Source organism: Dasypus novemcinctus, chromosome 17, assembly GCF_030445035.2.
Source record: "Dasypus novemcinctus isolate mDasNov1 chromosome 17, mDasNov1.1.hap2, whole genome shotgun sequence".
Classification (NCBI taxonomy): Eukaryota; Metazoa; Chordata; class Mammalia; order Cingulata; family Dasypodidae; genus Dasypus; species Dasypus novemcinctus.
This window is the reverse complement of record NC_080689.1, coordinates 36,964,252-36,992,088: the sequence shown is the minus strand read 5'-3', so window position 1 is coordinate 36,992,088 and position 27,837 is coordinate 36,964,252. Positions and strand designations below refer to the sequence as shown.

General features: G+C 40.1%; 1 protein-coding gene and 1 pseudogene across 1 annotated transcript in view; one reads left to right on the top strand and one right to left on the bottom strand.

Annotated features, from left to right (window-relative positions):
• The window catches only part of STON1 (stonin 1), a 136,391-nt gene that overhangs the window by 73,179 nt on the left and 35,375 nt on the right, over nt 1–27,837 (bottom strand). The window contains exon 2 of the mRNA XM_071208809.1: nt 5,516–7,484. Within this exon, the coding sequence (XP_071064910.1) occupies nt 5,516–7,442 (1,927 nt within the window). The 5' untranslated portion in view covers nt 7,443–7,484. The remainder of the gene's footprint in view (nt 1–5,515; nt 7,485–27,837) is intronic.
• On the top strand, nt 25,511–26,496 carry LOC101438703 (palmitoyltransferase ZDHHC4-like; annotated as a pseudogene).

Here is a 27,837-nt window from a genome sequence, read left to right as displayed (position 1 = left end):
CGTGAAAGGAAAGAGCAGCCTGCCCAGGAATGGCGCCGCCCACACTTCCCGTGCCGCTGACGACAACAGAAGCGGACAAAGAAACAAGACGCAGCAAATAGACACCAAGAACAGACAACCAGGGGAGGGGGGGAAATTAAATAAATAAATCTTTAAAAAAAAAAAAAAAATGTGGCTCCTCAAAATAAATACCAACACTCCTGAGGGCTACAGAGAAAAAAAAAAAAAAAAAAAAGGAAGAAGGAAGGCTGAACCATTGCAGAGATCGCCTACCACCTTGCAGCCAATGACTCTGGGTGGGAAAGTATCTCCTACAGTACCATGAGTTGGACTCTTTAGGGCCTTGTGACTATAAGCTTCTACCCCAAATAAATACCCTTCCAAAAAGCCAACAGAGTTCTGCTACTTTGCATCAGTACCCCTTTTGGCTAACTAATACAGCTCTCAACACACACAACTGATGATTCAAAACTCACATAGGACAAAGGTGTGTTCCAGGACCTGCCGTTGTTCTCAGGTCCACTGGCCAGCAGCAGCACCAGCACTTGGCACTCATTAGAACCAGTTCCTCGGGCCCCACCTCCGAATCTACGTGATTCATGGGCATATTAAAGTTTGAGAAGCATTGCTGGAAGACTAAGATTTACTCTCTGTCCCAAACTTACTCATCTGTACCTCTTCCTAAGGGGCAAATTGGGCAGCAGCCTGCCCAGAGCACCCTCCTGCTTTCTGAATTACCTTCCCCGACTTCCATCATAGAGAAACCTCGTTGACAGGGCCACAGATCCCAGAAGGGTCCTTCAGTAGCCAAGCTCAGAGTTGCCTGGGAGACTAGCCTATTCTTCGGGCTCCAGACACCTCCCCCACTGTCTCCCTCCCTTGACCTCTTTGAGTACAGACCTGATCTCAACAAAAAAGCTCTGATCCTGGCTGCAAAACTGACTCCAAAGGCTTGTATAAACCTTGTGTGGGCCTGGCGCTACGACAGCCTTCCAGAAGAATTCCTTAAGTCCAAAATCTCGTCCCGCCTGCCTCTCTGGGAGTGTCCATTCTTGTCATTGCTCTCAGTGAGCTCAAGGGCTAGTAAATAATTCATTAAGTCTAATACAGTGTGTGTGTGTGTTTGTGTGTGTAATAGGGCTCTGAGAGACACAGGGATGCCTAAAGCAGGCAGAGTCAGGAAGCGAGTCGTTGGTAACCTGGCTGTGCAGAAGAGCCTATACCTGGGCCTCAGGCAGTGGATGGGTATGTTTTAAAGTTCCCCAGGGGGTTCTAACATGCAGCCAGGGTAGAGAAACAAGACCGAGACTGTAACAGGACCACTGATGAGAGGATCCCGGCTTTACTCGACTAATGGCACCACCACCCACCTATTCACCAAAGCCAGAGTTCTCCTCCCTTTCCCCCTCAGCCCCAGAGAGTCCCTCATTGTCTCAGGGGCACGTACTCTGAACTCTCGTCCCCACTGCTCACCTCCCCGCCCCAGTGCTCCCACCGCCACTGCCCTTGCTCAGCACCTCTCACCTCCCACCACTACCCCCGGATCTATCATCCGCTCCTGGATCTTTCCTCCACTCCTTGCCTTCCTTTCAAAGCAAGGTGTGGTTATGTCATGGTCATTCCTGAAAACCCTCCTGATGCTTTGTTGACCACGGATAAAAGTGTCCACACCCCACTGCCCAGCTCACAAGGCCCTGTGCATGCTGGCCCCTTCTCCTGCCACCCCCTTAACCCCAGACTTAGGAAGCTCCCCCACCTACACGCCTATGTTCCTGCTGCCGCTACCCCTGGTATCCTGCTCATTCTCCCAGGCCAAGCTTAACCATCACCTCTTCAGCAAAGCCTACCCTAAAACCCCCAGGCAGTTTATCCCTTCTTTCTCCAAATTCCCTCTGGAATCTCAAGCTTGGGAAAGAAATCACAGTGCACTTGGATAGTTCCTTCCGCATCTGTTGGACCTGCCAGGCTGTTACATTTACGGAGAGAAGCAATCATATTTGTTTCTGCATCTCCCAAACACCCAGCACAGAGCTTGTACCTAGAGGAAACTTAGTGGAAGTTTATTAATTGAATGAATGAGTGAGCCCTCTTCCCAACAAATTCTTATTGATTGACTCAATTAACTACACCACTAACTGGGAAAATGCAGTGTCATTTTCATAAGAGCCTTTATAGGCTGTTCCACTTAGAAAATTAGAAAAAAATGCTTTGCATGGGTTCTCAGTTCAGGAAATGCTTTCGATCCCTGGCCAGGTCCAGCCAGGGTGTTTCTTTCCTTCTGGCCTCTGAGAGCGAAGCAAGAATAGCTCTTTTGGGAGCCTGTCCTCCTCCCCTTCTTAACCCACCTAGACAAGCCAGCAGGCTGAGCCCTGTGTCCTCCTCTCTCAGGGGCATAATGATTACTGCAAATCTATGGGCAAACTATGTCGACCTTTCGGTTGGGTCCTAGGACCAAAGGAAAACAACTGGAGTCAAGTACTCACGTGACTCCAGTCAGGAGATCCAGAGGTGATAGCAGGCCTTCCTGCCAGCCTGCCTTCCCCTTTTTATTTAGTCTTTAGAATAAAAGGCAACACTCTGATTTTTATAACCAAATAACAGCACATACCGTTTAGAAGAGATCATTTGGAACCTTGTTCTCAAAACCCCAAAACTTGTTTCTCTGAGGTGAAGATAATCAGAGCATGATCTTCCCCAGCAAATTTACATACAAAAGGCGGTACACATTTCCCCCTAAGGATTTTAACACGGAAGCCCCACACGCACACCAGCACACTGGAATTGACCAAAAGGAGCTGTTCGAGGTCATCTACAGTGGCAGTGCTACACCACTGCCATTGCACCCACTTCTCCTCCACGCAGTCATAGCAACAGGACTGTAACTAATGTGGGAATGAGACCGAGCGTGCGGTGGATAAGGGACTTGGCATTAATAAAGGGTGTGGGACACAGGGGAGGGCTGCAGGGCCTGGGCTTCGCTCCTGCACAGGGGCCCAGCAGGCCTGTGTCCCCACCTGCTGGACCCTGCCCAGAGCTCCAGCTACAACCAGTTAACAGATGCTTAAGCCAACAAGCTCTAAGCTCTAAGGTGGTCCCCAGCCTCCTGGGATGCTCAGCTCCTTGCTGCACCCTCAAGTCCTCTAGAGTCTAGAGCCTGTTCTTCCAGTCTCGGACCCTGCAAAGCCTACAGAGCAGTGCTCCTCCACCCTGGCTACACATCAGATTCACCTGGGAACTTTAAAAAAGCATTGATGTCTGCGCCCCACATGCAGAGATTCTGATTTAACTGGTATGGAGTGGACCCTGAATATAACCATTATTTCATAGCAATGCAACTGAAAAAACACGTTGACAAAAAGGGGGAAAAGGTAAAGACAAATGAGTTTATATGACTAAGAGATTTCAAAGTGAGTTGGGAGGTCATCCCAGAGGTTAAGCTTATGCAAGTCTCAGCAGGATCTCTTTGACTGCCACAGTAAATATTGCCTCAAATAGCACAGACATCCAGACACTACAGGCAGGGCAGACAGCTCAGGAGTTTGGTGCCCTGCCAATGAGCCCTACTTGATAATTTATTCTCCCCAGTGTGACAGAGCTGGACTCAGGTGTGGTTTCCCTCCGCATGGCTCTTCTGCTCCTTCTATTTGAACTATAAGTTCAAACAGAACTATATAGTTCAAACAGAAGTTGATAAGCGTATGTCCAAGAGACTTAAGTCTTTGGGCTGTCCATGTGCCAGCTGGGCCCTGAATCTCAACAGAGTTGCAACACCTACTCTCCAGTTTCATTGGGCTCACCCAGGACAACTAACAAGAAGATGATGATGGACAATGACCATTTCAAGGAACAGAATCTGTAACTTCAAGCAAGATAGACCCATCCATCTGCCCCATGGGATCTAAGCTCCCTCTCTATTAGAGGTAAAGTAGACATCACCATCCCAGAATCCTCAAGATTGGGGATGAATGATGGACTATAGTAGAATTACTAGTATTCCAGTATAGACTTATTGTGATTCTAGCAATGGAAGAGCTTTTATCATTGATGTGGAGGCAGTGGCCACTAGAGGTTCTGAGGGGAGGGAGAGGGAAAAACAGATGTAATATGGGGACATTTTCAGGACTTGGGAATTGTCCTGAATGACATTGCAATGACAGATACAAGCCAGTATATATCTTGCCATAACTTACAAAATTGTACAGGAGAGAGTGTAAACTATAATGTAAACTATAATCCCCACTTAGTGGCAATGCTCCAAAATGTGCTCATCAATTATAACAAACGTACTACACTAATGAAGGATATTGTTAATGTGGGAAAATGTGGGAGGGGTAGGGAGTGGGGCATTTGAGAATCCCCTATATTTTTTAATGTAATATTTATATAAACTAAGTATCTTTTTAAATTTAAAAAAAGTATATTTAAAAAAAAAAGAATAAAACAACATTATTTCAAAGCTCCCAGGCTATTCTATACATGCAATTAGGTTTGAGAAAGTGCTGCTATAGGGCAACTCCAAATATAAATACTCTCTGAAAGCCACAGCCTAGAGAACTCAAAGATGAGCTTGGATTTTCTGGAAGACTTACCATATACAGAAGCAAGCTACGTGGAAGCAGGGATCAGATCTTATTCATCTTTACTCTCAGCAACTGAAGTGGCTCTCAGTACACAGTAAGTACTCAAAAAGGGTTTGGTTGAATGAATGAATGAGTACAACTTAGGTCTCTCAAACCTGCCTAGAATTTAGCTCCAGAGCCCCATGTTCTGCTGGAAATAACTCCACTGAAACAGGGAGCAGACCTAGTTTCAAAATGTGCTTTTTCACTCCATTGTATTACCCCCACTACTGACTCTGTATTCTAAAATCGATATGGCACTAGAACCTTCTTAAAAGTTCTGAATTTCTAGTGTTTACAAAATTAAAAAGATTAACTAAATTTTTAACATTTAGGCTGTGTCTACATAACTCTAAAACAACTAGTTGAAATGTTCAAATTAGTAATTTCAGCCAGGGAAGTAACATTTAGTAAAAATGAAAGGCTGTTGTATTTCTACAAGCAGCAAGCAAAACCAAAGAAGAAACTGGCACTGGCTGAGAATACAAAAAAAGTTCAGGTAAATTCATGGGTAGCAGATCTTAAAAGGCTAAGATATGTTAGCAACATTTTTAATATTTGAGGTTGATGTCAACAAATGTCTACAAATGCATGTCTACAAATTTAACCTCAGGGCCACCATCCACTATAAAATTCTAGCCTACAATGGTGTTTTTATGATTATAAAAAAAAAAAAAAAAAAAAAAAGATTAAACTTATCTAGTGGAAACAGACATCAGAGGAAAAAATAAACCAGCTGTTTGACTAAATGTTCTACCTCTCATGCCTCTCACCCAGCTGTGTAGCATTGGGTGGTAAGCATGGCCTCAGATGACCAAAATATTTCAGCCAAGGAGAAGGGTAAAAGCCTATAAGGTATTTCACATGAAAACGAATACAGGGTGTTGAATATTTACTTGAATTTTTATCAGGAAGCCGGTCTATCTTCCACACCACAGCCCGGTAGGCACTCTCGTATTTTGCTGACCCCACAGTGACCTGTATGACAGGTTCCGATTCAGGTTCGTGTAAACTCCCCAGACAGGCCCGGCGGTTCATTTTGGCTTTCAGGGACTTCTGTCTCTGGAGGTTCATAGTCCAGAGGGTCTTGATCCACTGTGATGGGACGGGAAAGTGTATCATTATGTCATCACAGGACTTCAAGGAAGCAGCGTGGGAAGGTCTCTGAGCCAATGGGGCCATAGTGACAAAGGCCTGAAGCTCCACATACGCCCCTTGGACAACCACTACAGACTTCACAGAAAAGGGAAGATCTTCCCCGTTATGCAAAGTCTTGAAACGCATCAGCTCAAACCGGCAGGCATCCAGAGGAACAAACTTAATGATTCTTGATTGTTCAAATTCTTCTGGTTTCACACACTTATGAAAATGGTAGACAAGAATATCAATCCCTTTCTTTTCTGGGTCTTTTTCAAAATAGCGTTCATCCCGCTTCTGCAGCTCAAGGTCATTCAAGGTTAAAAAGCATTCTGTGTTCCCATTCACAAAGCAGAGGCAAGAGATTTGAGTTATCACAGCACTTTCAACCAATTTTCCTTCTTTAGTGATTTTACCCCAAAAGTTGTCCACAACTTCCAAGGAAATTTCTTGTTCCTCATAGTTTCTTCTTTGTTTTGAAACAGCTGGCAGCTTCAGCAGTTCCTCCTCCACAGTAGTCAGAAAGTCAAGGAAGTCATGGTACTCTGTGGACCCCAACTTCAGCATCTGTTCTATGTCTGGTTCATGAACAACTTCCGTCTTGGGATGGTATTTCCTTTTTTCTGTGTAAGACACATGCTCAATCTTCACAGTATGGATTTTTCCTGCCACACTAAAGTTCTCAACTTTGGGTTCAGAAAGCTGGCAATGTGGATCAAGCTGCAGCTCTTTAAATGGTTTTTCTAATCCTTTCTCATAATACATTTGCAAAATTCCTCCAGGTAAGACTTTGAGAAAAATTGGTCCCCATTGCCGGGAAGACATCATGTTCTTCTTCTCAGGAATTCTCAGCATGAAAGACCACCCAGCTTTTGGCTGACTCCTGAAGAGCGTGTGAGGCACAAAGGAAGAGGCAGTGTCTTCAGCATAGGGACAATGCATAGACAAATTGCCAAATGAGTCTTGATTCTCAGCTGACTGGAGGTGTTCAAGTTTCTCACAGATATAGTTGAGTGAACACTGATTTAGACTTTTCTGATCAGTTGCCATCTCCTTGTCTCTTGCTGGAAATGTCTTTCTGCTTCCTGGATGATCAAAGGTGACCTGGGAGGCACTGCCTTCATCTTTCCAAAATGGACTTGAAAAGGTACAGTCCTCCCGAAAATACTGAAAGTGGGGAGCATCACTTTGGAACCCTATGCTTTCAGCCTGATGAGGGCTAATTTCATTTGGAACACCCATTTTGGGAGCAGGATGTATACATGAGGGGTCACTGGGCAAGGAAGCATGGGATAAACAGGCTGGTTTAGTAGGTGATAAGGAGGAAGCTGCCTCTGGTATGGTGAATGAACTGTTTGAAGATGATTCCAGGATAGGATAAAGCACGTGAGTCCCTGATTTGGGGATTCCAGGAATACCAGGAAAGTCTTTGGTAGGTGTGGAAAGAGGAGAGTTGCTTGGAGGTCCTGGACTGAGGTAAAAATCCACAATGGGGGAGGAGAGAGGGGTGCTGCTGGTAGAGGAAGAGCCACTGGGGAATTCCTTGTTACCAGAAAGGTTCAGCTTCAGACCATTTGGTCTACAGGCACTTTGATTCTCTAGAGGGAAGTTCTTTGACTTTTGAGAAGATTGAAAAGCAGAGTCATCATCAAATGTGACCCAATTGCCTGGGTTTGTGGAGCACATCTTTGGGATCAGATTGTGGTCTTGTCAACAGATATGTTGTCTCTGTTAAAGGAGAAAGAGAGAATAGGAAAATAAAAGGAAAGAAAAAAGTCGAGTCATTAGGAGGTCTTTAGTTTTGAGAAATACTCAGATGTAAAAGCATCCAGATTTACTGGTTGATTTCAAAGTAATGCTTAAGAACTGTAGCACTTTTTTTTTTTAATTTTTGAGATGAACTCCAATTTTTTTATTTATTTTCACACATACCAACCAAACATATACTCCCTCTTTCCCCACCCCATCTATTCCCTAGTAACCTGTAATCCACTTTTGGTCTCTGTGGAGTTGCTATTCTTAGACATCTTTTTTTTTTTTTTTTTTTACTGATTTTATTACTTTTCTATATCCATTTTCATTGATATGCTTTTATCTTTATTAGTTCTTTCTTCTATTTACATTTTTTTAAATTTATTGAAGTATGTCACACATACATAAACATACATCAACAATGATGTAGGGTAATAGTTGTAAATTTACAAAACAAACATACATAACATCATACAGGGACATCATACCTCACTCTACCAACAAAACCTTGCATTGTTGTAAAACAATTTTAACTAATAATTAAAGAACATCCTTAAATATTCCTACCAACCAAAGTATCTTACATTTAGAGTATTTTCCCCAGCCCACCCCATTATTATTATTATTATTTTCTATCATTTATATATGAACATATATAAATAATAAATGTATAGTAAAAGTTGTGAACTTAAAAAGCAAACATGCATAACATCATACAGAGATCCCATAAATCAACCCACTACCAATACCATGCATTGTTGTGTACATTTGTTACAAATTATGAAAGAATATTGTCAAAATCTTACTACTAACTATAGTACTTATCTTATAGTTGGTGTATTTTCCCCCAAGCCATGCTATCATTATTTTTTAAATATACTTTTTAAAACAAAAGTTGTAAACTTATAAAACAATTATGCAGGTGTGCAGGATTCCCATACAACACCCCTCTATCAACAAACCACACTGTGGTGTAAATTTGTTACAGATTATGAGATAATATCATCAGATTTACCAGGTCCATAGCATGTATTTGGCACACTTTTTCCATACGCCACCATCATCAACACAGTACATCTTTGGCTTATGTGAATGAATATTACATTATTACAAAAAAAAGAAAGATTAAAAAATAAAATAAATTTTAAAAATATTACATTATTACTGTTAATCACAGTCCATTGGTCATTTCAGTTGTATTTTTCCCATGCTTCAAATTCCCACGATCCTGAAATAGTGATGTACATCTGCTCTAGCTCAAAAAGGACACTCTTGCATCTGTGCCATCAACCACAATTCTCATCCACCTCTAGGTTTACTATATTATTCAGTCCCTAGATTATTCTCTTTCTTTCAGTTGGCATTTACATCCCTAGGCTACCCTTTTCAGTCACATTTCCATTTATAAACCAGCTATTACTATAATGTGTTACCATCAACTCTATACATCTTTCACAATAAAGTTAATTAAAACTTCTATATACATTAAACATCAGTAGTCCTTTTCAGTCCTCCTCTTATCTCCTTTAAGAATCCACCACCTACTACCAGGTCTTGAAGATGGTTTCCTACATTTTCTTCTAGAAGCTTTATGGTTCTTGCTTTTATACTTAGGTTTTTTATACATTTTGAGTTCATTTTTGTATAAGGTATGAGATAGGGATCCTCTTTCCTTCTTTTGACTATGGATATCCTGTTCTCTCAGCACATTTGTTGAATGGACTGTTCTGCCTGAGCTGGGTGGGTCTGACAGGCTTGTCAAATATCACTTGACCACAGATGTGAGGGTCTGTTTCTTAACCATCAGTTTGGTTCCATGGGTCTATGTGTCTGTCTTTATGCCAGCACCATGCTGTTTTTACCACTGTAGCTAGGTAAGATGATTTAAAGTCCAAAAGTTAGTGTCCTCCAAATTCACTTTTCCTTTTCAGATGTTTCTGGCTATTTGGGACATCTTACCCTTCCAAATAAACTTGATAATCATGTTTTCCATTTATTTAACAAATGCTGGTAGAATTTTTATCAGGATTGCATTGAATCTGTATATCAATTAGGGTAGAACTAACATCATCTTAATGAGATTTAGTCTTCCAATCCATGAGCATGGAATGTTCTTCCAGTTATTTAAGTCTTTTTTTTATTTCTTGTAACAATGAGTTGTAGTTTTCTGAATACAAGTTTTATGTCATTGGTTAAGTTTATTTCTAAATATTTGATTCTTTTAGTAACTATTGTAAATAGAATTTTCTTTTTCCTGACTTTCTCCTCAGATTGCACATTACTACTGTCTTTTAAAGTCTATTCCATCTGATATATAAGTATAGGTACTCCAGTTGTTGTTTTTTATAAGAGGAGGACTGGATGCATGGAATATATTTTTCCAGGCTTTCATTTTCAATCTATTGGTACCCTTGGGTCTAAAGTGATTCTCTTGCAAACAGCATATAGGTGGCTCATATTTTCTTAACCATTCTGCCTGTCTGTGTGTTTTGATTGGGGAGTTTAATTCATTAACATTCAATGTTATTACTGTAAAGGCAGTTCTTATTTCATCCATTTTGACCTTTAGGTTTTATCTGTCGTATTTATTTTCACACTCTTTTGAGACTTTTAGTTACTTATACTGATATAATCTTCCTCATTTCTAGACTCTCTTCCAAGCCTCTCTCTCCTGTCTTTTCTTTTCAGACTGTAGCACACTGTTTAGTATTTCCTGCAAAGCCAGTCTCTTGGTTACAATCTCTCTCAGTTTCTGTTTATCTGTGAATATTCTAATCTCATCCTCATTTTCAAAAGTTAATCTTGCTGGATATATAAGATTCTTGGCTGGAAATTTTTCTCTTGCAATTTCTTAAATGTGTCATACCACTGCCTTCTTGCCTCCATGGTTTCTGATGAGAAAATGGCACTGAATCTTATTGGGTATCCTTTATAAGTTATGCATTGCTTTTCTCTTGTTGCATTCAAATTCTTTCTTTGTCTTTGGCATTTGACATTCTGATGAGTATGTGTCTTGGAATTGGTCTATTCGGATTTATTCAGATGGGAGTATGTTGAGCTTCTTGGATATGGATATCTATGTCCTTAAATAGGGTCGAGAAATTTTCTACCAGTATTTCTTCAACTATTCCTTCTGCTGCTTTTCCATTCTCTTCTCCTTCTGGGACATTCATGACATGTATGTTTGCATATCCCTTGCTGTTGTTTACTTCCCTGAGACTTGTCAATTCTTTCCATTCTTTTCTTCATCTGTTCTTTTGTATGTTCACTTTTGAAAGCCATTTCTTCAAGCTTACCAATCCTTTCTTCTGTCTACTCAAATCTGCTATTATATGCCTCCAGTGTATTTTTTATCTCCCCTTGCAACTTTTTGTATGCTGTCTGCTCTCTGTGTCCATTTGCTGTACATTCTTCTGTGTCTGTATTTATTATTTATTTTATTTCCCCACCTCCCTTACTGCTTGCTTGTTGTCTGCTCTCTGTGTCCACTAGCTGTGGGCTCTTCTGTGTTCTCACTTGTCTCCCTCTTTTTGTTGTGTCAGGTTTTTTGTTTGTTTGTTTGTTTTTGCTGAGTTGGCTCTCTAGTGTGTCTGCAGGCCAGGCAGCACTCCACAGAATGCAGGTAAGCCTGCCTTCACAAGGAGGCCCCAGGACATGAACTGAGGGCCTCCCATATGCTAGGTGGGAGCTCATTTGATTGAGCCACAGCCGCTTACCACCCTCCAGTATATTTTTAATTTCAATTATTGTGCCTTTTGTGCCCATAAGATCTGCTATTTTTCTCTGTATGCTTTCAAATTATTCTTTGTGCTCATCCAATGTCTTTTTAATATCCTTAATCTCTTTAGCCATCTCATTGAATTTATTAAGGAGATTTGTTTGAATATCTATGATTAGTTGTCTCAACTCCTTTATGTCATCTGGAGGCTTATCTTTTCCTTTAACTGGGTCATATTTTTTTGTTTCTTGGTATGGATTGTAATTTTTTATTGGTATCTTGCCCAGGCCTTGACAACAACTGAACTACTTTGTCTCTATAGATTTGATTACTCTGGACATTTCATATATATGGAATCATACAATGTGTGACCTTTTGTGACTAGTATCTTTCACTTAGTATAATGTTTTCAAGGGTCATCCATGTTGTAACATGAATCAGAACTTCATTCCCTTTTATGGCTAAATAATATTCCATTGTGTGGCTATACTACATTTTATTCATCCATTCATCAGAAGATAGAGGTTTGCGTTGTTCCACTTTTTGGCTATTGTGAATAAAGCTCTTATGAGCACTGAGAGGTAAGTTTTTGCATGGTTATCTCTCATGGGTATATTCCTAGGCATGTAAAGAATCAGGACTTGAACACAGGTCACTTCAGCACAATCTAATGCACTATACATTTTTTAAATCATTCTAATTACCCCAGAGGCTATGAGGTGCAGGGATCGCAGCACTGACCTGGAGGGGTGGGTAACCCCAATACTGGGCACTGCCTCTACTCACTAGCTTTTGAGTATAGCCTTTCTAGGCTCCAGTTCCAACTGTGTAAACATGTGATTAGACTAAAATGATCTCTGAAGTCTTTTCCAACTCTTAAAACAATTCTAAGATGGTAACATTCCAACTGAGAATTTTTTTCAAAAGGAGAAACAATGTTGCCACTAAGTAGATGGGCCATAGTGCTGGGAATTTTAGTCAAACTACCAATGTGACAGAAAGAAAAACTGCATGAGATCCACTGATGTGAAATGCAAAACTGCTAAAATTATGCCTATGGGAAAGGCATACATCTACCTTCAGCCCACATTCTCACCTTTTCTTGTTGATAATGGAGTTCCGCAAATGCAATCATTCAAGCTTGAAATAGAGCCAAAACAAAGAGAAAGAGGGTCTGGGGCTCCGCTGGCACTGGTGACAGGGTGCACTCAATGTTGTCATTTGTTACTTCCATATGTTCCTGAGGGCATGAAAACACACTGCAGAGCAGCAGCTCTCTGGTTCTTTCTGGAAGGCATTTTACTATCACTGCAATTACATTACATTGCATTTCTGGAAGGTATTTACTGTCATAGTCTGGAGGTGCGATGAAGTACTTTCCCCTCAGAGTGGGAAGGACTGTGTTTCAACACAGGAAATCAGTAGCAATATTTCTGGACCCACCCCCATCCAGCCCTCCTTAAGGACAGCCAAAATAACTCCTCATACAGGGTAAGAGCTCTTGAAAATATTTACATTAGGTAGGTTTATTAAAAAAAGAAAATGAGGACCAAGGGAAAAATTCAGCTTCAGACTGAATCCTTTTCTGATTCATACAAAACATTTTGCATCATCAATTTTACCTTGGTAGCTTCAAATTTGGAAGTGATATTGATTTCTTAAGAGATTTTCCTTTTTTGCAAGACAAAGTAATTTCCTTAAGCAGGACAATGAAATCAATCCCATTACTTTGTAATGAAGCCCTGAACTTTTTTAAAGCATACTATCTTAGTTTGCTTGGCTGCTCAAAGCAGACACCATGAAAAGGGCTGGCTTTTAACAATGGGAATTTACTAGCTTACAGTTTGCGGCCATGAAAAATGTCCAAATCAAGGCATCATAAGGTGATGCTTTCTTCCTGAAGACTGGCTGCTGGCAATCCTTGGCTCCTCGGCCACATGGTGGTGTTTGCTGGTCTCTCCCTTCTCTTCTGGTGTTCAGTGTTTCCACTTCTTGCTTCTATGACTTTTTCCCTCTCTGTCTCTCTGTCTCTCTCTCTCTGTATTCATTCTGTTTAAAAAAGACTTCAGTAAAAAGATTAAGACCCATCCAGACTGAGGAGGGTCACACCTAACTGAAGTAGCTCCTCAAAACATGCTACTTATAATGAGTCCAAACCCAGAGGAAAGGATTAAATTTAAGAGCATGCCTTTCTGGGGAATGTACAGCTTCAAACCACCACACACACCTTACAAATGATTTCCTACCTTGAATCCCAAATCTGTGCAAACCACACTTCCCACTCCTATGTAGGAGACTTCCTGAGAAGGCATTCAGCAAATATAAAGAGAATTTAATTCAGCCAAACAGAATTCTGTATTGCACCCAACAGGAATCCAAACCTTTGTTCCTGTTTAAAAGGCAGGTGGTTTGAACAGTAATGTCTAAGGATGTAATAATGTGGGAATAATTACAAAGCTTGGAATATGGTTTGGTAAATTAAAATGAGCATCATATCCTGATATATTTTCAGGACAAGTTTTCTTACTAAATAGCAAAGTGCTTAACCAAACATACAAATTAAAAACTAACTGCACATGACGAATACAAGAGTATACTCATTAAAAAAAAAAAAGGCAGGCTTTAGAGACTGTTCTCAAGTGTGCAGCTGAGGGTCTAACCCCTGTAGTTAGGAGTGAGTTTGTTTCCTGAGGTTTGTCCCACTGTGCCCCTCCTTTCTTCGCTTCTCTATTCCTCTTTTTGCTTTTCCTTTTCAATCCTTTTTACACTCACTTGCATTTCTCTTATCCCTTTTGCCCCCTCCATTTGCATGACCTCATCCCTTTATCCTGATTTCAAAGCCTCCACCAGCCATAGGCTCAAAGTCAACAACTAAAACCAATTCCATCAACTAAAACTCTCCTTCCCACCTAACATGCCTCCTCTCCTGGGGGGAAGGGGGGTCATGCCCTGTCCAGAGCTTTGGTCTCCCACAAGTCTTTTTGGTCTTTGGGAGGGATGAGAAAGCTCAGACTTGAGAAGTTTAGATGCATCTTCCTTCAGTCATCTCTAACTTCACCCCTCTCTTCAAACATTGAAATCCAAAAATATTCAAACATTAGCATCTATTTAACCTTTTTTCCCTGCACCTCCCAGTGGACCCAGCATCTTCACCATTTACAGAGCCCTTTGACAGGCAACATCCCTGTGACAGTTTGAAGCTGGGTGAACTCAAGAAGATCATGCCCTTAGAGCTAATCCATTCCTGTACATTCTTATTGTAAATGGGACCTTTTGATTAGATTCAGATAAGGGATCTTCCTTTTGATAAGATCACCTCAGTAGGGCATGACCCAGGGTGGGTCTTAATCCTTTCACTGGAGTCCTTTATAAATTGAAGGAACATGCAGAGACATAGAGAGAAAAACGGCAGAGACAGAGAAACCTTGAGAGAAGCTAAAAGAGAGGTCCTGGAGGCTTGAGGCTGGAATCAACAGAGCACAGATGCATGGAAAGAAGCCCACAAGAAGTGGAAAGAGACGAGGCCCAGAGGAAAGGGGAGAGACTAGCCACGTGTGCGGTTGTCCACAACTGAGCTTGGAAAGGAAAGTAATCCTGGAGGAGAAGGCAGAGCCCTTTATGCCTGGTCATGTGCCTGATTGCCCAAAGCTGCACTTGGTGAGGCAGCTTCTGTTGATGATGCCTTGATTTGGATACTTCCATGGCCTCAGAACTGTAAGCTTTAAACTTAATAAATTCCCATTATAGAAGCCAACTCATTTCGAGTATATTGCATGGGCAGCCTTTAGCACACTAAAACAATCTCACTTAAACTTCACAACAATCCAGAAAGGACAGAGCATGCAGATACCTTCCCCAAGGTCTGGAAAACAATGAAGAGCTGGGAATTCAGCACTCCTAATGCCAAGTCCCCACCTGCCTTCCTCTGAAGCAAAGATTCCTGTGACTTTTCCCTCAGCTGCAGATTCCATCACCCTGCATGCCCCAATCCTTTCTTTCAGAATCATGTTTTCAGTCCATCTGGATTATTCTACAAACCTTGGAAGACAACTCCAGGTAAAATTTAGAGATAGGGCAAGACACCAAGTCTATAAATGAGGCAAAGGTAGAAAAGGAAAGAGTATTATGATGGAAATGTCTAGAAAACAATTTCTGAGGTTTGAATAGTCTTAGTCCCCCTTACGACACTGGGAATAATAAGTATATAGGTAAATAGGGGGTTTCAACTTTTTACATCAACACACATGGACAGATAGCATTCAGAAGCCAAGCACAATGTATTGGCTATACCAAGATTTCAACAACCCCCCAAAATATTTAGGGAAAGTCCTAAAATAATTCATTCTCTCCACCATTCTAAAAGGTGGGTCAGCAACAGGAAGGCACCATGCAACAGAAAAATGAGAAAGGCTGCATGTACACACAATTTCTGCACTCCACTCCTTTACTCCACTTATGAAATCAATTCTTTCAATCATCAAATTGGCAGAATATGACACTCCAGGGTTCCATCCCCCCCCCCCCCCCCCGCCACAAAAACTAGCAAAAACTGGCAGAATCATCTTTCTTGGTGCTTGAGAAAAGAGTTAATGAGATCCAGTAACTGGGTGAGTACCAAACTAAGAAAGTGACAACTTAAAATGGTAGGAAAACCTCATAGTTCCATTGCTGGCCCTCTCACCTCCCCCTCCCCCAACTTAGTGTGTGGCCAATTTGCACTATCATTGCAGAAGCTTGGTCCAGGTTCTGGGGGGAACAGAGTAACACCCTATGAGTATAGTGGGGGTACATATATATCTGTGCCAATATGTCTGGAGGCAGCCTAAAGACTGAACCAGGACACTCATATCAAATTTGCCATTACAGAAATTGCCCTGCACACAGAAGCAGCTTGCAGACAGCTAAATCAGTGTAGGAAACAATCAAATTTCAGTGCCAGCGGGGCAATGGATTGCCAACTTTAAGACATACAACAGAGTAATGAAGACCAACAGGAAAAATTATTTCATACGGAGAAGAAGGAGTATGCAGATCCATGTAAACATAATTCTCAAGATAATGAATACATGCCTAGAATAAGACGCATGCTCAGAAAAGACTGAAGAGTACCCTACACTTTTGTCTTGGACTGATTTTCAGGTTCATTGTTAGGAGGACTAAGCTCTAAAGGAGTGCACCAGCCAATCTGCAAAGACTATAAAAGGTGTTTTTTGCATGTTTGTTTTTGTTAGCTCCTGGCATTCAGGGAAATCTCTGTCATATCACAAGTCAGATGCAAACCTAAGAAAAAGACACTTCACAGACTAAATTAAAGAGTTAATATATTAAAAGAGTAAAATGTACAAAAGATAACAAGACATACACAGAAAGAGAAAATGAGGATCCATCCAAAAGAGAAAGATGAAACATCAGAAACCTTCAATGAAGAAACCAAACTTTGCAGATACTAGGCAAAAGATTTTTTTGAAAATGGTTTTAAATATGCTCAAAGAGCTAAAGGAAAACACAAGAACTAAAGGATATCAGGGAAAATTATATATAAACAAAATGAGAATTTCAATAAAGATAGAAATTAGAAGGGAACCAAATAGAGATAGAGCAATAACTGAAACAAAATGAATTCCCTAGAGGATTCAACAGCAAACCAGAGCTGGTAGAAGAAAGAGCCAAGAAATGTGAAGATAAGAAAATTGAAATTATCAGGTCTGAGGAGCAGAAAGAAAAAATAATGAAGAAAAGTGAACAGAGCCTAAGAGACCTGCTGGATAGTATCAAGCAGACCAACAGATGCATTATGGGAGTTCCAGAATGAGAAGAAAGTGAGGAAAAGGAAGAAAGACTATTTGAAGAAATAAACGCTGAAAACTTCCCAAATTTAATGAAAAACGTGAATATACTCAATATAAGAAGCTCAGCAAACTCAAAACAGAATACACTCAGAGATCCAAACCCAAACATACTATAATCAAACTGAAATACCAAAGGAAAAAAAAGAGAATCCTGACAACTGTACAAGAGAAGCAGTGTGTCATGTACAAGGGAGCCTCAGAAGATTAAATGCCAATTTCTCATCACAAACTATGGAGGCAGAAGGGAGTGGGATGACATATTTAAAGTGCTGAAAGAAAATAATTGCTAACTAAGAATTCAATACATAGTGAAACTGTCCTTCAAAATGAGGGAGAGATTTCAACACTCCCAGATTAACAAAAACATAAAGGGCTTGTCACCATTAGAACTGCTCTGTAACCAATAGTAAAGACAGATCTTCAGAGTAGATCACTACTGCATAAAGATCTCTGGTAAAGACAACCACATGGGTAATTATAAATGCTGGGAATGTTGTATTTTTGGTTTGTAACTCCAATTTTTACTTCTTACATGAAATATGATTAAACAATGATTTGGGGCACAATGTATAAAGATGTAATTTATGACAAGAATAAATGTGGAGGCACATAGGGTTTTTTGTGGATGCCATTCGAGTTAGGTTGGTATCAACTACTGAAGATCTAGGATGTTAAAATTTAAGCCCCATGGTCACCATAAAGAAAATATATGAAAAGTAATCACAGAAGAAAATAAGGGACTCGAAGTGGTTCACTACAAAGGATCGACTAAACTCAAAGTAGACAGTAGTGGAAGTATTCAGGGACAAAAATGGTATAAGACCTACAAAAATTAAACAGCAAAATGGCAGAAGAAAATCCTGACTATCAGTAGTTACTTTAAATGTGAATGGACTGGGGAGCAGATGCACCTCAAGTGGCTGAACACCTGATTCCCACACACAAGGTCCTGGGTTTGATCTCCAGTACCTCCTAAAAGCAAAGAAACAAAAAAACCAATTTGGGGGAGCTGGTGTGGCTCAGGATGTATGCACAGGCTTCCCACATACATTGTCCCAGGTTCAATTGGCAGGAAGGGAGGGAAAAAGGAAGGGAGGGAAGGGAGGGAAGAGAGGAAGAGAAGGGAGGAAGGAAAGAGGAAGGAAGGAAAGAGGAAGGAAGGAAGAAGGGAAGGAAGGAAGGAAGGAGGGAAGGAAGGAAGGAGAAAAGAAGTGAATAGATTAAACTTTCCAAAGGGCAGAAATAGACAGAATGGATTTTTTAAAGAGGATGACCTAGGCAAGTGGTTGTGGCTCAATCAGCTGGGCTCCGGTCTACCGTGTTGGAGGCCCTGGGTTTGTGTCCCAGGGTCTCCTTGTGAAGGCAGGCTCACCCACACACTGAGGAGAGCCACCAGCCCCAGCACCACAGAGGGCCACCAGGCCGCAGGCGCCATGAGAGCCGGCTCAGCAAGGAAATGCAACAAAAAGGGAGACAAGCAAAAATGCAGAGGAGTGTGCAGACACAGAGAGCAGACAGCAAGCAAGCCACAAGGAGGGGGGAGGGGAATAAATAAAAATTTTTCAAAAGGATGGCCTATCTATATGCTGTTTATGAGAAATTCACCAAAAATTCAAAGACACAAGAATACTGAAAGTGAAAGGATGGAAAAATATTCCATGCAAACAGTAACCAAAAGGGAGCTAATATCAGATTAGACTTTAAGTCAAAAATGTATAAGGGACAAGCAAGTAATACAAGCTTCAATTCAACAAGAAGATATAAAAACTATAAATATATATGCACCTAACAGCGGAACACCAAAATGTACGAAGCAAACATTAACAGATTTGGAGAAAAAAATAGATGGTTCTACATTAATAGTAGGAAACTTCTTATCACCACATTCAATGAAGGATAAAACATCTAGACTGTAAACTGATATGTAAACAGAAGACTTGAACAAGACTATAAACCACCTAGACAGAATAGACATAGACAGAGTGTTTCATCCCACAATAGCAGAATATGCCTTTTTCTCTACTGCATTGGGGTCATTCTTAGTATAGACCACATGTTAGGCCACAACCAAGTCTCAATAAATTTAAAAAGAATGAAATCATACAAAGTATCTTCTTCAACCACAGTTGAATAAGGCTAGAAATCAATAACAGGGAGAAATGGAAAATTCACAGATATGTGGAAACTAAACAGTACACTCAAAAAACCAATGGGTCAAAGAAGAAAGGAAATTGGGAAATATCTTGATATGAATGGAAGTGAAAACACAACATACCCAAAACTTACAGAACGCAGCAAAGGCAGTGCCCAAAGGGAAATTTATAGCTGTTAATGCTTACATTAAAAAAGAAAAAACAAGAAAGATCTCAAATCAGATATCTAAACTCACACCCAGAGGAGCTAGAAAAAGAATAATAAGCTATACCCAAAGTGAGCAAAAGGAAGGAAATAGATTAGAAAAGAGATAAATGAAATAGAGAATTGAAAAACAATTGAGAGAAGCAATAAAACCAAAATATGATTCTTTGAAAAAAATCAATAAAATTGACAAACCTTTAGCTAGATTGACAAAGAGAGAGAGAGGATACAAATAATGAAAATTAGAACTGAAAGGGGGACATTACAGACTCCACAGAAATAAACTGGATTATAACAGGGTGCTATGATCAATTATATGTCAAGAAATTAGATAACCTAGATGACATAAATTCTAAGATATACTCAATTTACCTAAAATGACACAAGAAGAAACAGAAGACTTCAACAAATCTATAAAAAGTTAAGAGGGGAAGTAGGTAGCTCAGTGGCTGAGCACCTGCTTCCCATATATGAGGTCCTGGGTTCAATCCCTGATACCTCCTTAAAAAAGGGGGGGGGGGAGGGATGTGGGGGAATGAATGACTCAATAATCAAAACCTCCCAACAAAGAAAAATTCAGGACCAGATAGCTTCATTATTAAATTTTACCAAGCCTTCAAAGAAGAATTAACACCAATTCTGCTCAAACTCTTCCAAAAAACTGGAGAAATGGGAACATTCCCTAACTCACTATATGAGGCCAGAGTCATGCTCATACCAAAGATAGATAAAGGTACCACAAGAAAAGAAAATTATACATAAACATCCATTGTGAATATAGATGCAAAATCCTTAACAAATACTAGCAAACCAATCCAACAGCACATTATTTAAGGATTATATACTATGACCAAATGGCATTTATTCTAGGAACACAAGGGTGATCTGACACAGAAAAATCAATTAATGTAATAACCAAATCAAAAGAATAAAGGAAAAAAACACATTATCATCTCAATTGACACAGAAAAGGCATTTGACAAAATTCAGTAACTGTTTTTTTAATAAAACACTTAAAAAACTAGAAATAGAAGGAAACTAACTCAACATGACAAGTATATATATGGAAAATTCATAGCTAAGCTCACACTCAATGGTAAAACACTGAAGGATTTCAGAAACAAAGCAAGGATGCCCACTGTCACCACTGTTATTTCTCATTGTGTACGGGAAGGTCTAGCTAAACAATTAGGCAAGAAATAGAAATAAAAAGCATCCAGACGGGAAAGGAAGAAACAAAACTTTTCCCTATTTGCAGAAGACTTGATCCTATATGTAGAAAATCCCAAAGAAATTACCGGAAAGCTACTAGAAGTAATAAACAAATTCAGCAAAGTGTAGGGTAAAAGACCAACATACAAAAATGAGTGTTCATACAGCAGTGAACATACAGCAATGAACAAAAAGGAAATTAACAATTCCATTTAAAATAGCAACTAAAAGAATCAAAGTATGGAAAATAACAAACACTGCAGAAAGAAATTACAGAAGACCTAAATAAATGGAAAGACTTTTGTGTTCCTGGGTTAGAAGACTATATATTGCTAAGATATCAATTCTACCGTCCTGTAAAAGACCAAAGTTGGAGGACTCAAGCACTTCCTGATTTCAAAACTTATTACAAAGCTACACTAATCAAAACAGCCTTGTACAGGACACAGACAGACATCTATGGCCAATTAATTTTTGACAATGTTGCCAAGTCTATTCAATGGGTGAAGAATAGTATCGTCAATAAAGGGTACAAGGAACACTGAATATCCACATTCAAGACAATGAAAGTGGACCCATACCTCATACCATATAAAAATTTAACTCAGAGTGGATCAAAGATCTAAATATAAGAACTAAAAGTATAAAACTCTTAGAAGAAAATATAGGGAAATATCTTCATTATCTTGGATCCAGCAATGGATTCTTAGATATGACACTAAAAACATAAGCAACAAAAGGGACAATAAATAAATTGGACCTCATCAAAATTTAAAGCTTTTGTGCATCAAAGTATATTATGAGGAAAATGAAAAGATGGGGAGCTGATGTGGCTCAGTGGTTGAGTACCGGCTTCCCATATACGAGGTCCCGGGTTCAATCCCTTGCCCTAGTACCTCAAAAAAGAAAAAAAATAAAAGAAAATGAAAAAGAAAACCTACAGAATGGGAGAATATATTTGGAAACCATGTCTGTGATAAGAATTTAATATCCAGAATATATAAAGAATTCTTAAAACTCAACAACAAATGATAAACAGCCCAATAAAGAAATTGGCCATAAACTTGAATAGACAGTTTTCAAAAAAAGATATATAAACACATGAAAAGATGCTCAACAACATTAGACATCAGGACAACGCAAACCAATACCACAATGAGATTCCACTTCACACCACCTAGGGTGACTATAATTAGAAAAACAGAAAATAACAAGATTTGACAAAGATGCAGGAAAAAAACCCTCATGCATCGCTGGTGGGAATGTAAAGTGGTACTGCTTCTGTGGAAAACAGTTTGGCCATTCCTCAGAAAGTTAAGTAAAGAATTACCATATTACCAGTGATCCCACTTCTAGGTATATACTCCAAAGACTTAAATGTAGGGACTCAGTAGGTATCTTTACACAAGTGTTCATAACACATTATTCATGATAGCCAAAAGGGGGAAGCAAATCAAGTTTCCATCAACAGGTGAATGGATAAACAATATGTGGTGTAGACACACACACACACACAAACACACACACACACATGCAATGGAATATAATTCAGTCATAAAAAAGAATGATGATCTGATATATGCTACAACATGGATGAATCTTGAAGACACCATGCTGAGTGTGAAATAAGCCAGGCACAAAGGACAAATATTGTATGATCTCACTTATATGAAATAATGAGAATATGCAAATTCATAAAGACAAAGTATATTAGTTTTGGTATTGAATGGTAGTAATGGTAGCCCTGTGAACATAATTAACAGAACTGAAATATATATCTGAGTGTGGTTAAAAAGGAAAATGTTAGATTGTATATATGGTAATAAAATTAAAATTTAAAATAAAAACTGTGGAACTGTACCTCACAGTTAAATCATGGATTATAGCTAACAGTACAATTTATAAAAATGTGCTGTCATTAACGGTAACAAATGTTCCATACCATTGCAATGTGTTACTAATAGGATGATATATGAGAATCCTCTGTTTTATGTATGATTATTCTATAACCCACAGCTTTTAAAATAATAAATAATTCCTGTTGAATCAATGAATTAGTCAACTTATCTGCCAAAATAAATTTAAGTTTTAAGATTTCAAGGTACGGGAAGTGGATGTGGCTCAACTGATAGAGCGTCTGCTTACCATATAGAAGGTCCAGGGTTCAAACCCAGGGTCACCTGGCCCATGTGATGAGCAGGCCCATGCACAGTGCTGATGCACACAAGGAGTGCCACGCCACACAGGGATGTCCCCTGCGTAGGGGAGCCCCACGCACAAGGAGTGCACTGCACAAGGAGTGCACTCCACGAGGAGAGCCCATGTGAAAAAAAAAAAAAAAGATTTCAAGGTATCAGGAGTGGGGAATGGGGTAGGCAATAGAGAGTTAATACTTAACTGGGACAGAGGTGCTGTTTGTGGTGATGGAAAAATTTGTATGGTAATGAGGGTGGTACAATATTGTGAATGTAATTAACACCAATGAATAGTATTCTTGAAAGTGGTTAAAGTGGGAAACATATTTATGTTATCACAATAAAAGTTTAAAAAATTATTCGTGTAAGAGTATTACAGAGAATAGTTATTTACACGAATTTACTATTGTTATTAAAAGTAAAATTTTCACAAATATCAACATTTTAAATATTACTGCAAATTACCCCTTATAACTAAGAACTGCTGGTGTGGAAAATGGTCTGAATCAAAAATAATTTGAGGATAAAAATTTTCAAGTCACTTTTTTCACTTTTCCATAAAGTAAATCTCTATATGCTCTTCCCAGTTCAAAGAATCATTGAATTTTGGAGTTAGAAAGAAATTAGAGGCATTCTTTTTGTTGTTAAGTTTTAGAAGTTATTTTGTTGTTAATATATACACCAGTTGAAAGAATCACTGAAATTGGGAGTTAGAAATTAGAACCTTGGATTATGCCAAAACGGAGGAGTAGGAAACTCCAGGATTCAGTCCTTCCATCAGAACAACTATTAAACAGGCAGGAACTGTCCAAAACAACTATTTTAAAACTCCAGAGGCTAGCAGAACACTAGTACAACATCCAGGGAACAACAGGAGGAAAAGGCTGGCAAATTATGGTAAAGAATAGGAACTGCTCTCTGTGAGGCAGTTACTAGAGTCCATCCCCCACTCTCTCAGCAGGCAATCATAGCGCCCAGCCTCTGGCTAGCTTGCTGGTGACAGAAAAGGACATAAAAATCATCTTTTCCAAGACCAGGGAGGGGCACAACTGATCACTGATCACAGCTTTTGATTAGCAATTACAGATTGCTGGGGGCCTGACTCAGAGAACAGCCATTGTTCCAACCTGTCCCCAAATAAATGCAGCAGTGGAAGAGACTTAAAGATGCCATGCTTCCTCAGGGCTGCAGAGGTCAGTTAGTTAAAGGGCTGCATTTGCCCGGCAGGTCAAAAAAGCTCAACTTTGGGAAGCCATTGAAGAAGCTCTTGGCACACTTCCAGATATCTTCCCTAAGGCAATTTAGAACTAGTCTGTGCCCACTTTGTGGACTCCTGGCCTGTTTCAGCTGGGAAAGACTAACTTGGGAAACTCCTTACTGATATATCCCCCCTCCCAGAATTTGCCCTCCAGGTGAAAGCAGCTTAGACAATGAAAGGAGTATAAGAAATTATAGAGACAGAGAGTTTGGAACAAATGTTTGCCTTCCTTAAATACCCAGGAGAGGGAAGTCTGTTTCCTGCAAAACAGAGGAGGTATTCAAACTCCTATAAGCAGGGAACTCCAAAACAATTAACAAGCACAAGCCCAGGACAAGAAACAAGCCCAGAAAAGACAGTAAGGACCCTGCTTACCTCATTTGCCTTGGGTACACCTTCCTGACAGGAGGGCTGAAGCTTAAGAAAATATGTCTTATCACCAGCTGGTTTAAAAACCATGAATTGTGAAGTAGACATTGCAGGGAATAAATCCCAGAGTTAACATTTTAAAATATTAAAATGTACAGTGGGCAACAAAAGAGTACAAGACAAAGAAATAGGAAATAATGGTCCATCCAAAGAGGATAAAAATCCAGAAAACACCAACAAAAATGACCAGAATGTGGACATACGAAACTAAGACTTTTTAAAAAGTGATCTGAAAAATGCTCAAGGAGATGAAGGAAAATACAGAGGAAGAACTAAAGGATATCAGGAAAATAAAGAATGAGCAATATGAGAATCTTAGTAAAGAGAGAGAAATTTTAAAAAGGAACCAAACAGAACTACTGGAGTTGAAGACCACAATAAAGGAAATAAAGAATTCCCAGGAGGGTTTCAAGAGCACACTGGAGTTGGCAGAAGAAAGTTTCAGTGAACTCGAAGACAAGACACTTGAAATGAGTCAGGTTGAGGAGCAGAAAGAAAAAAGGATTATAAAAAGCAAAAATATCCTAAGACACCTCTAGGACGCCATCAAGCATGAAAATCTGGGGAGGGATGGAATGGTATAGGAAGAGTATACGTTTATAATACTGAAGTCAAGTTGGTAAGAGGTCAAATATGATTGTTATATATTTAGGATGTTAAATTTTAACCCCATGGTAACCACAAGGAAAATATTCGAGAAATATATCCAGATGGAAAAGAGAAGGCTCTCAGTATGGTACAACACAAAAATTGAATAAATATAAAAGTAGACATTAAGAGAAAAACCAAGGAACAAAAAAGATATAAGACATACAAAGGGTGGAGGTGGAGGTGCTGGTGCAGTGTGGCCGGCGGGTGGCAGAGCCTGACACCACATCCAGCCTCCTGGAGGAACTATGTCTCCTGTAGCTCTGGGAGCTGCATGTGGTGCCAGGCGCACACAGGAGCACAAGAGGAGATGCCGTTTGAATTCTCCATGACTACTAGGAGAAGAAATGCCAGAATTGCCTGCTAAAAGTTACCCAATCATGAGAACTGTATAATTCCAGAATGCCTTCCGAGAGCTATGCAAAGATTGCTCTATTACCTCTTCCAAACATGAAACCACACCTTCATTATCCTGTACCTCATCTTCCAAAGGATGGTTTATACCCAGTATACCTGGGAAATATTTGGCTACTATCAAGAGCTGAAGTTCTCCTTGCATTACCTTTTTCTGCCCTATCTGCTGCTGTTTGTAAACCTGGTTGTTTTGTTTTGTTTTGGTTTGGTCTGTTGTTTGTTTGAGTGTGTGTGTATGTGTGTGTGTGTTGGGTTCCTTTCCCTTAAGTTGTGTAATCTAAAGGAAATGAATAATTGCCTCTTCAAATGTATAAATTCGATGAAGTAAGGTTTCTGAAAAATATGAGGGGCCCCACTTGTGATCAAGGAAACTAGCACAATCCAAGCACCGTAGTGTGTGTGATGAGTGTGTTGCACCATTTTGACCATCACTGTATTTGGGTGAACAGTGCATTGGCGCCTGGAATGCCAGATACTTTCTCATCTACCTCTTGATGTTGACAGCCTTGGCTGCCAGCATGGCCAGTATGAGCACTGTGTTTCTAGTCCAGTTGCTGTTCTTGTTGGAGACTTAAATCAATGACCTTGGACACTCCAAGGTTGCTGACATCATCCTTCTTGTTCAGTACCTGCTCCTGACCTTCCCAAAGATTGTCTTCATGCTGAGGTTTGTCATGATACTGAGCTTCCTCCTTGAGGGCTACCTGTGTTTTACTCTGTACCTCACCACTGCCTACTAACCACTGAGTGGTACAGAGGGACTAGGCCTAGTAACAGCACTGCCTCCACGCAGCCAAGTCCCCATCAGCAGACCCAAGTCTGCCAGAACATTTACTTCCATGGGGTTCAGAGCAACCTGGTCAAGATCTTCTTACCTGCTGTATATTATGAGAAAAAGAAGAAATAAGCACAGAAATAGTATTACTGCCTTTTAAATATAAGATAAATTTATATAAACATGTGGATTCTTGAAAAAAAAAAAAAGACAATGGCTAAATAGCAAAATGGCAGTAAGAAAGGCTTGTATTATCAATGATGACTTTAATGTTTATGGATTAAACTCTCCAGTCAAAAGGCAGAGATTGGCAAAATGGATTTAAAATGCATAACAATGGGAAACGGACTTGGCCCAGTGGTTAGGCCGTCTGTCTACCACATGGGAGGTACGCAGTGCAAACCCCGGGCCTCCTTGACCCGTGTGGAGCTGGCCCATGCGCAGTGCTGATGTGCGCAAGGAGTGCCATGACACGCAAGGGTGTCCCCCGCGTAGGGGAGCCCCACGCACAAGGAGTGCGCCCTGTAAGGAGAGCCGCCCAGTGCGAAAGAAAGTGCAGCCTGCCCAGGAATGGCGCCGCCCACACTTCCTGTGCCGCTGACGACAACAGAAGTGGACAAAGAAACAAGACGCAGCAAATAGACACAGAGAACAGACAACCGGGGGAGGGGGGGAATTAAATAAATAAATAAATCTTTAAAAAAATAAATAAAGGGAGACGGACTTGGCCCAGTGGTTAGAGCGTCCGTCTACCACATGGGAGGACCGCGGTTCAAACCCCGGGCCTCCTTGACCCGTGTGGAGCTGGCCCATGCGCAGTGCTGATGCGCACAAGTAGTGTCCTGCCACGCAGGGGTGTCCCCTGCGTAAGGGAGCCCCACGCGCAAGGAGTGCACCCCGTAAGGAGAGCCGCCCAGCGCCAAAGAAAGTGCAGCCTGCCCAGGAATGGCGCTGCCCACACTTCCCGTGCCGCTGACGACAACAGAAGCGGACAAAGAAACAAGATGCAGCAAATAGACACAGAGAACAGACAACCGGGGCAGAGGGGGAATTAAATAAATAAATAAATAAATCTTTTTTAAAAAATAAAATAAAATTAATTAATTAATTAAATTAAATTAAATGCATAACAAAACTATATAACTATATGCTGTCTGCAAGAGACTCACCTAGAATTTAAAAATACAAGTAGATTGAAAGTGAAAAGATGGAAAAAATTTACCATGCAAATAGTAACCAAAAGGCATCTGGAGTTACTTTATTAATATCAAATATCAGATAAAATAGACTTTGAGTCAAAAATTGGTTACAAAGGACAAAGACAGTCATTACATACTGATAAAGGGGTCAATTCTATAAGAAGATGTAATATTACTACTAACCACAGTCCATAGGTCACTCCAGCTGTATTTTTCTCATGCTCCTCCACATTTCCAACATCCTGCAGTAATGACATACATTTGTACTAGCTAA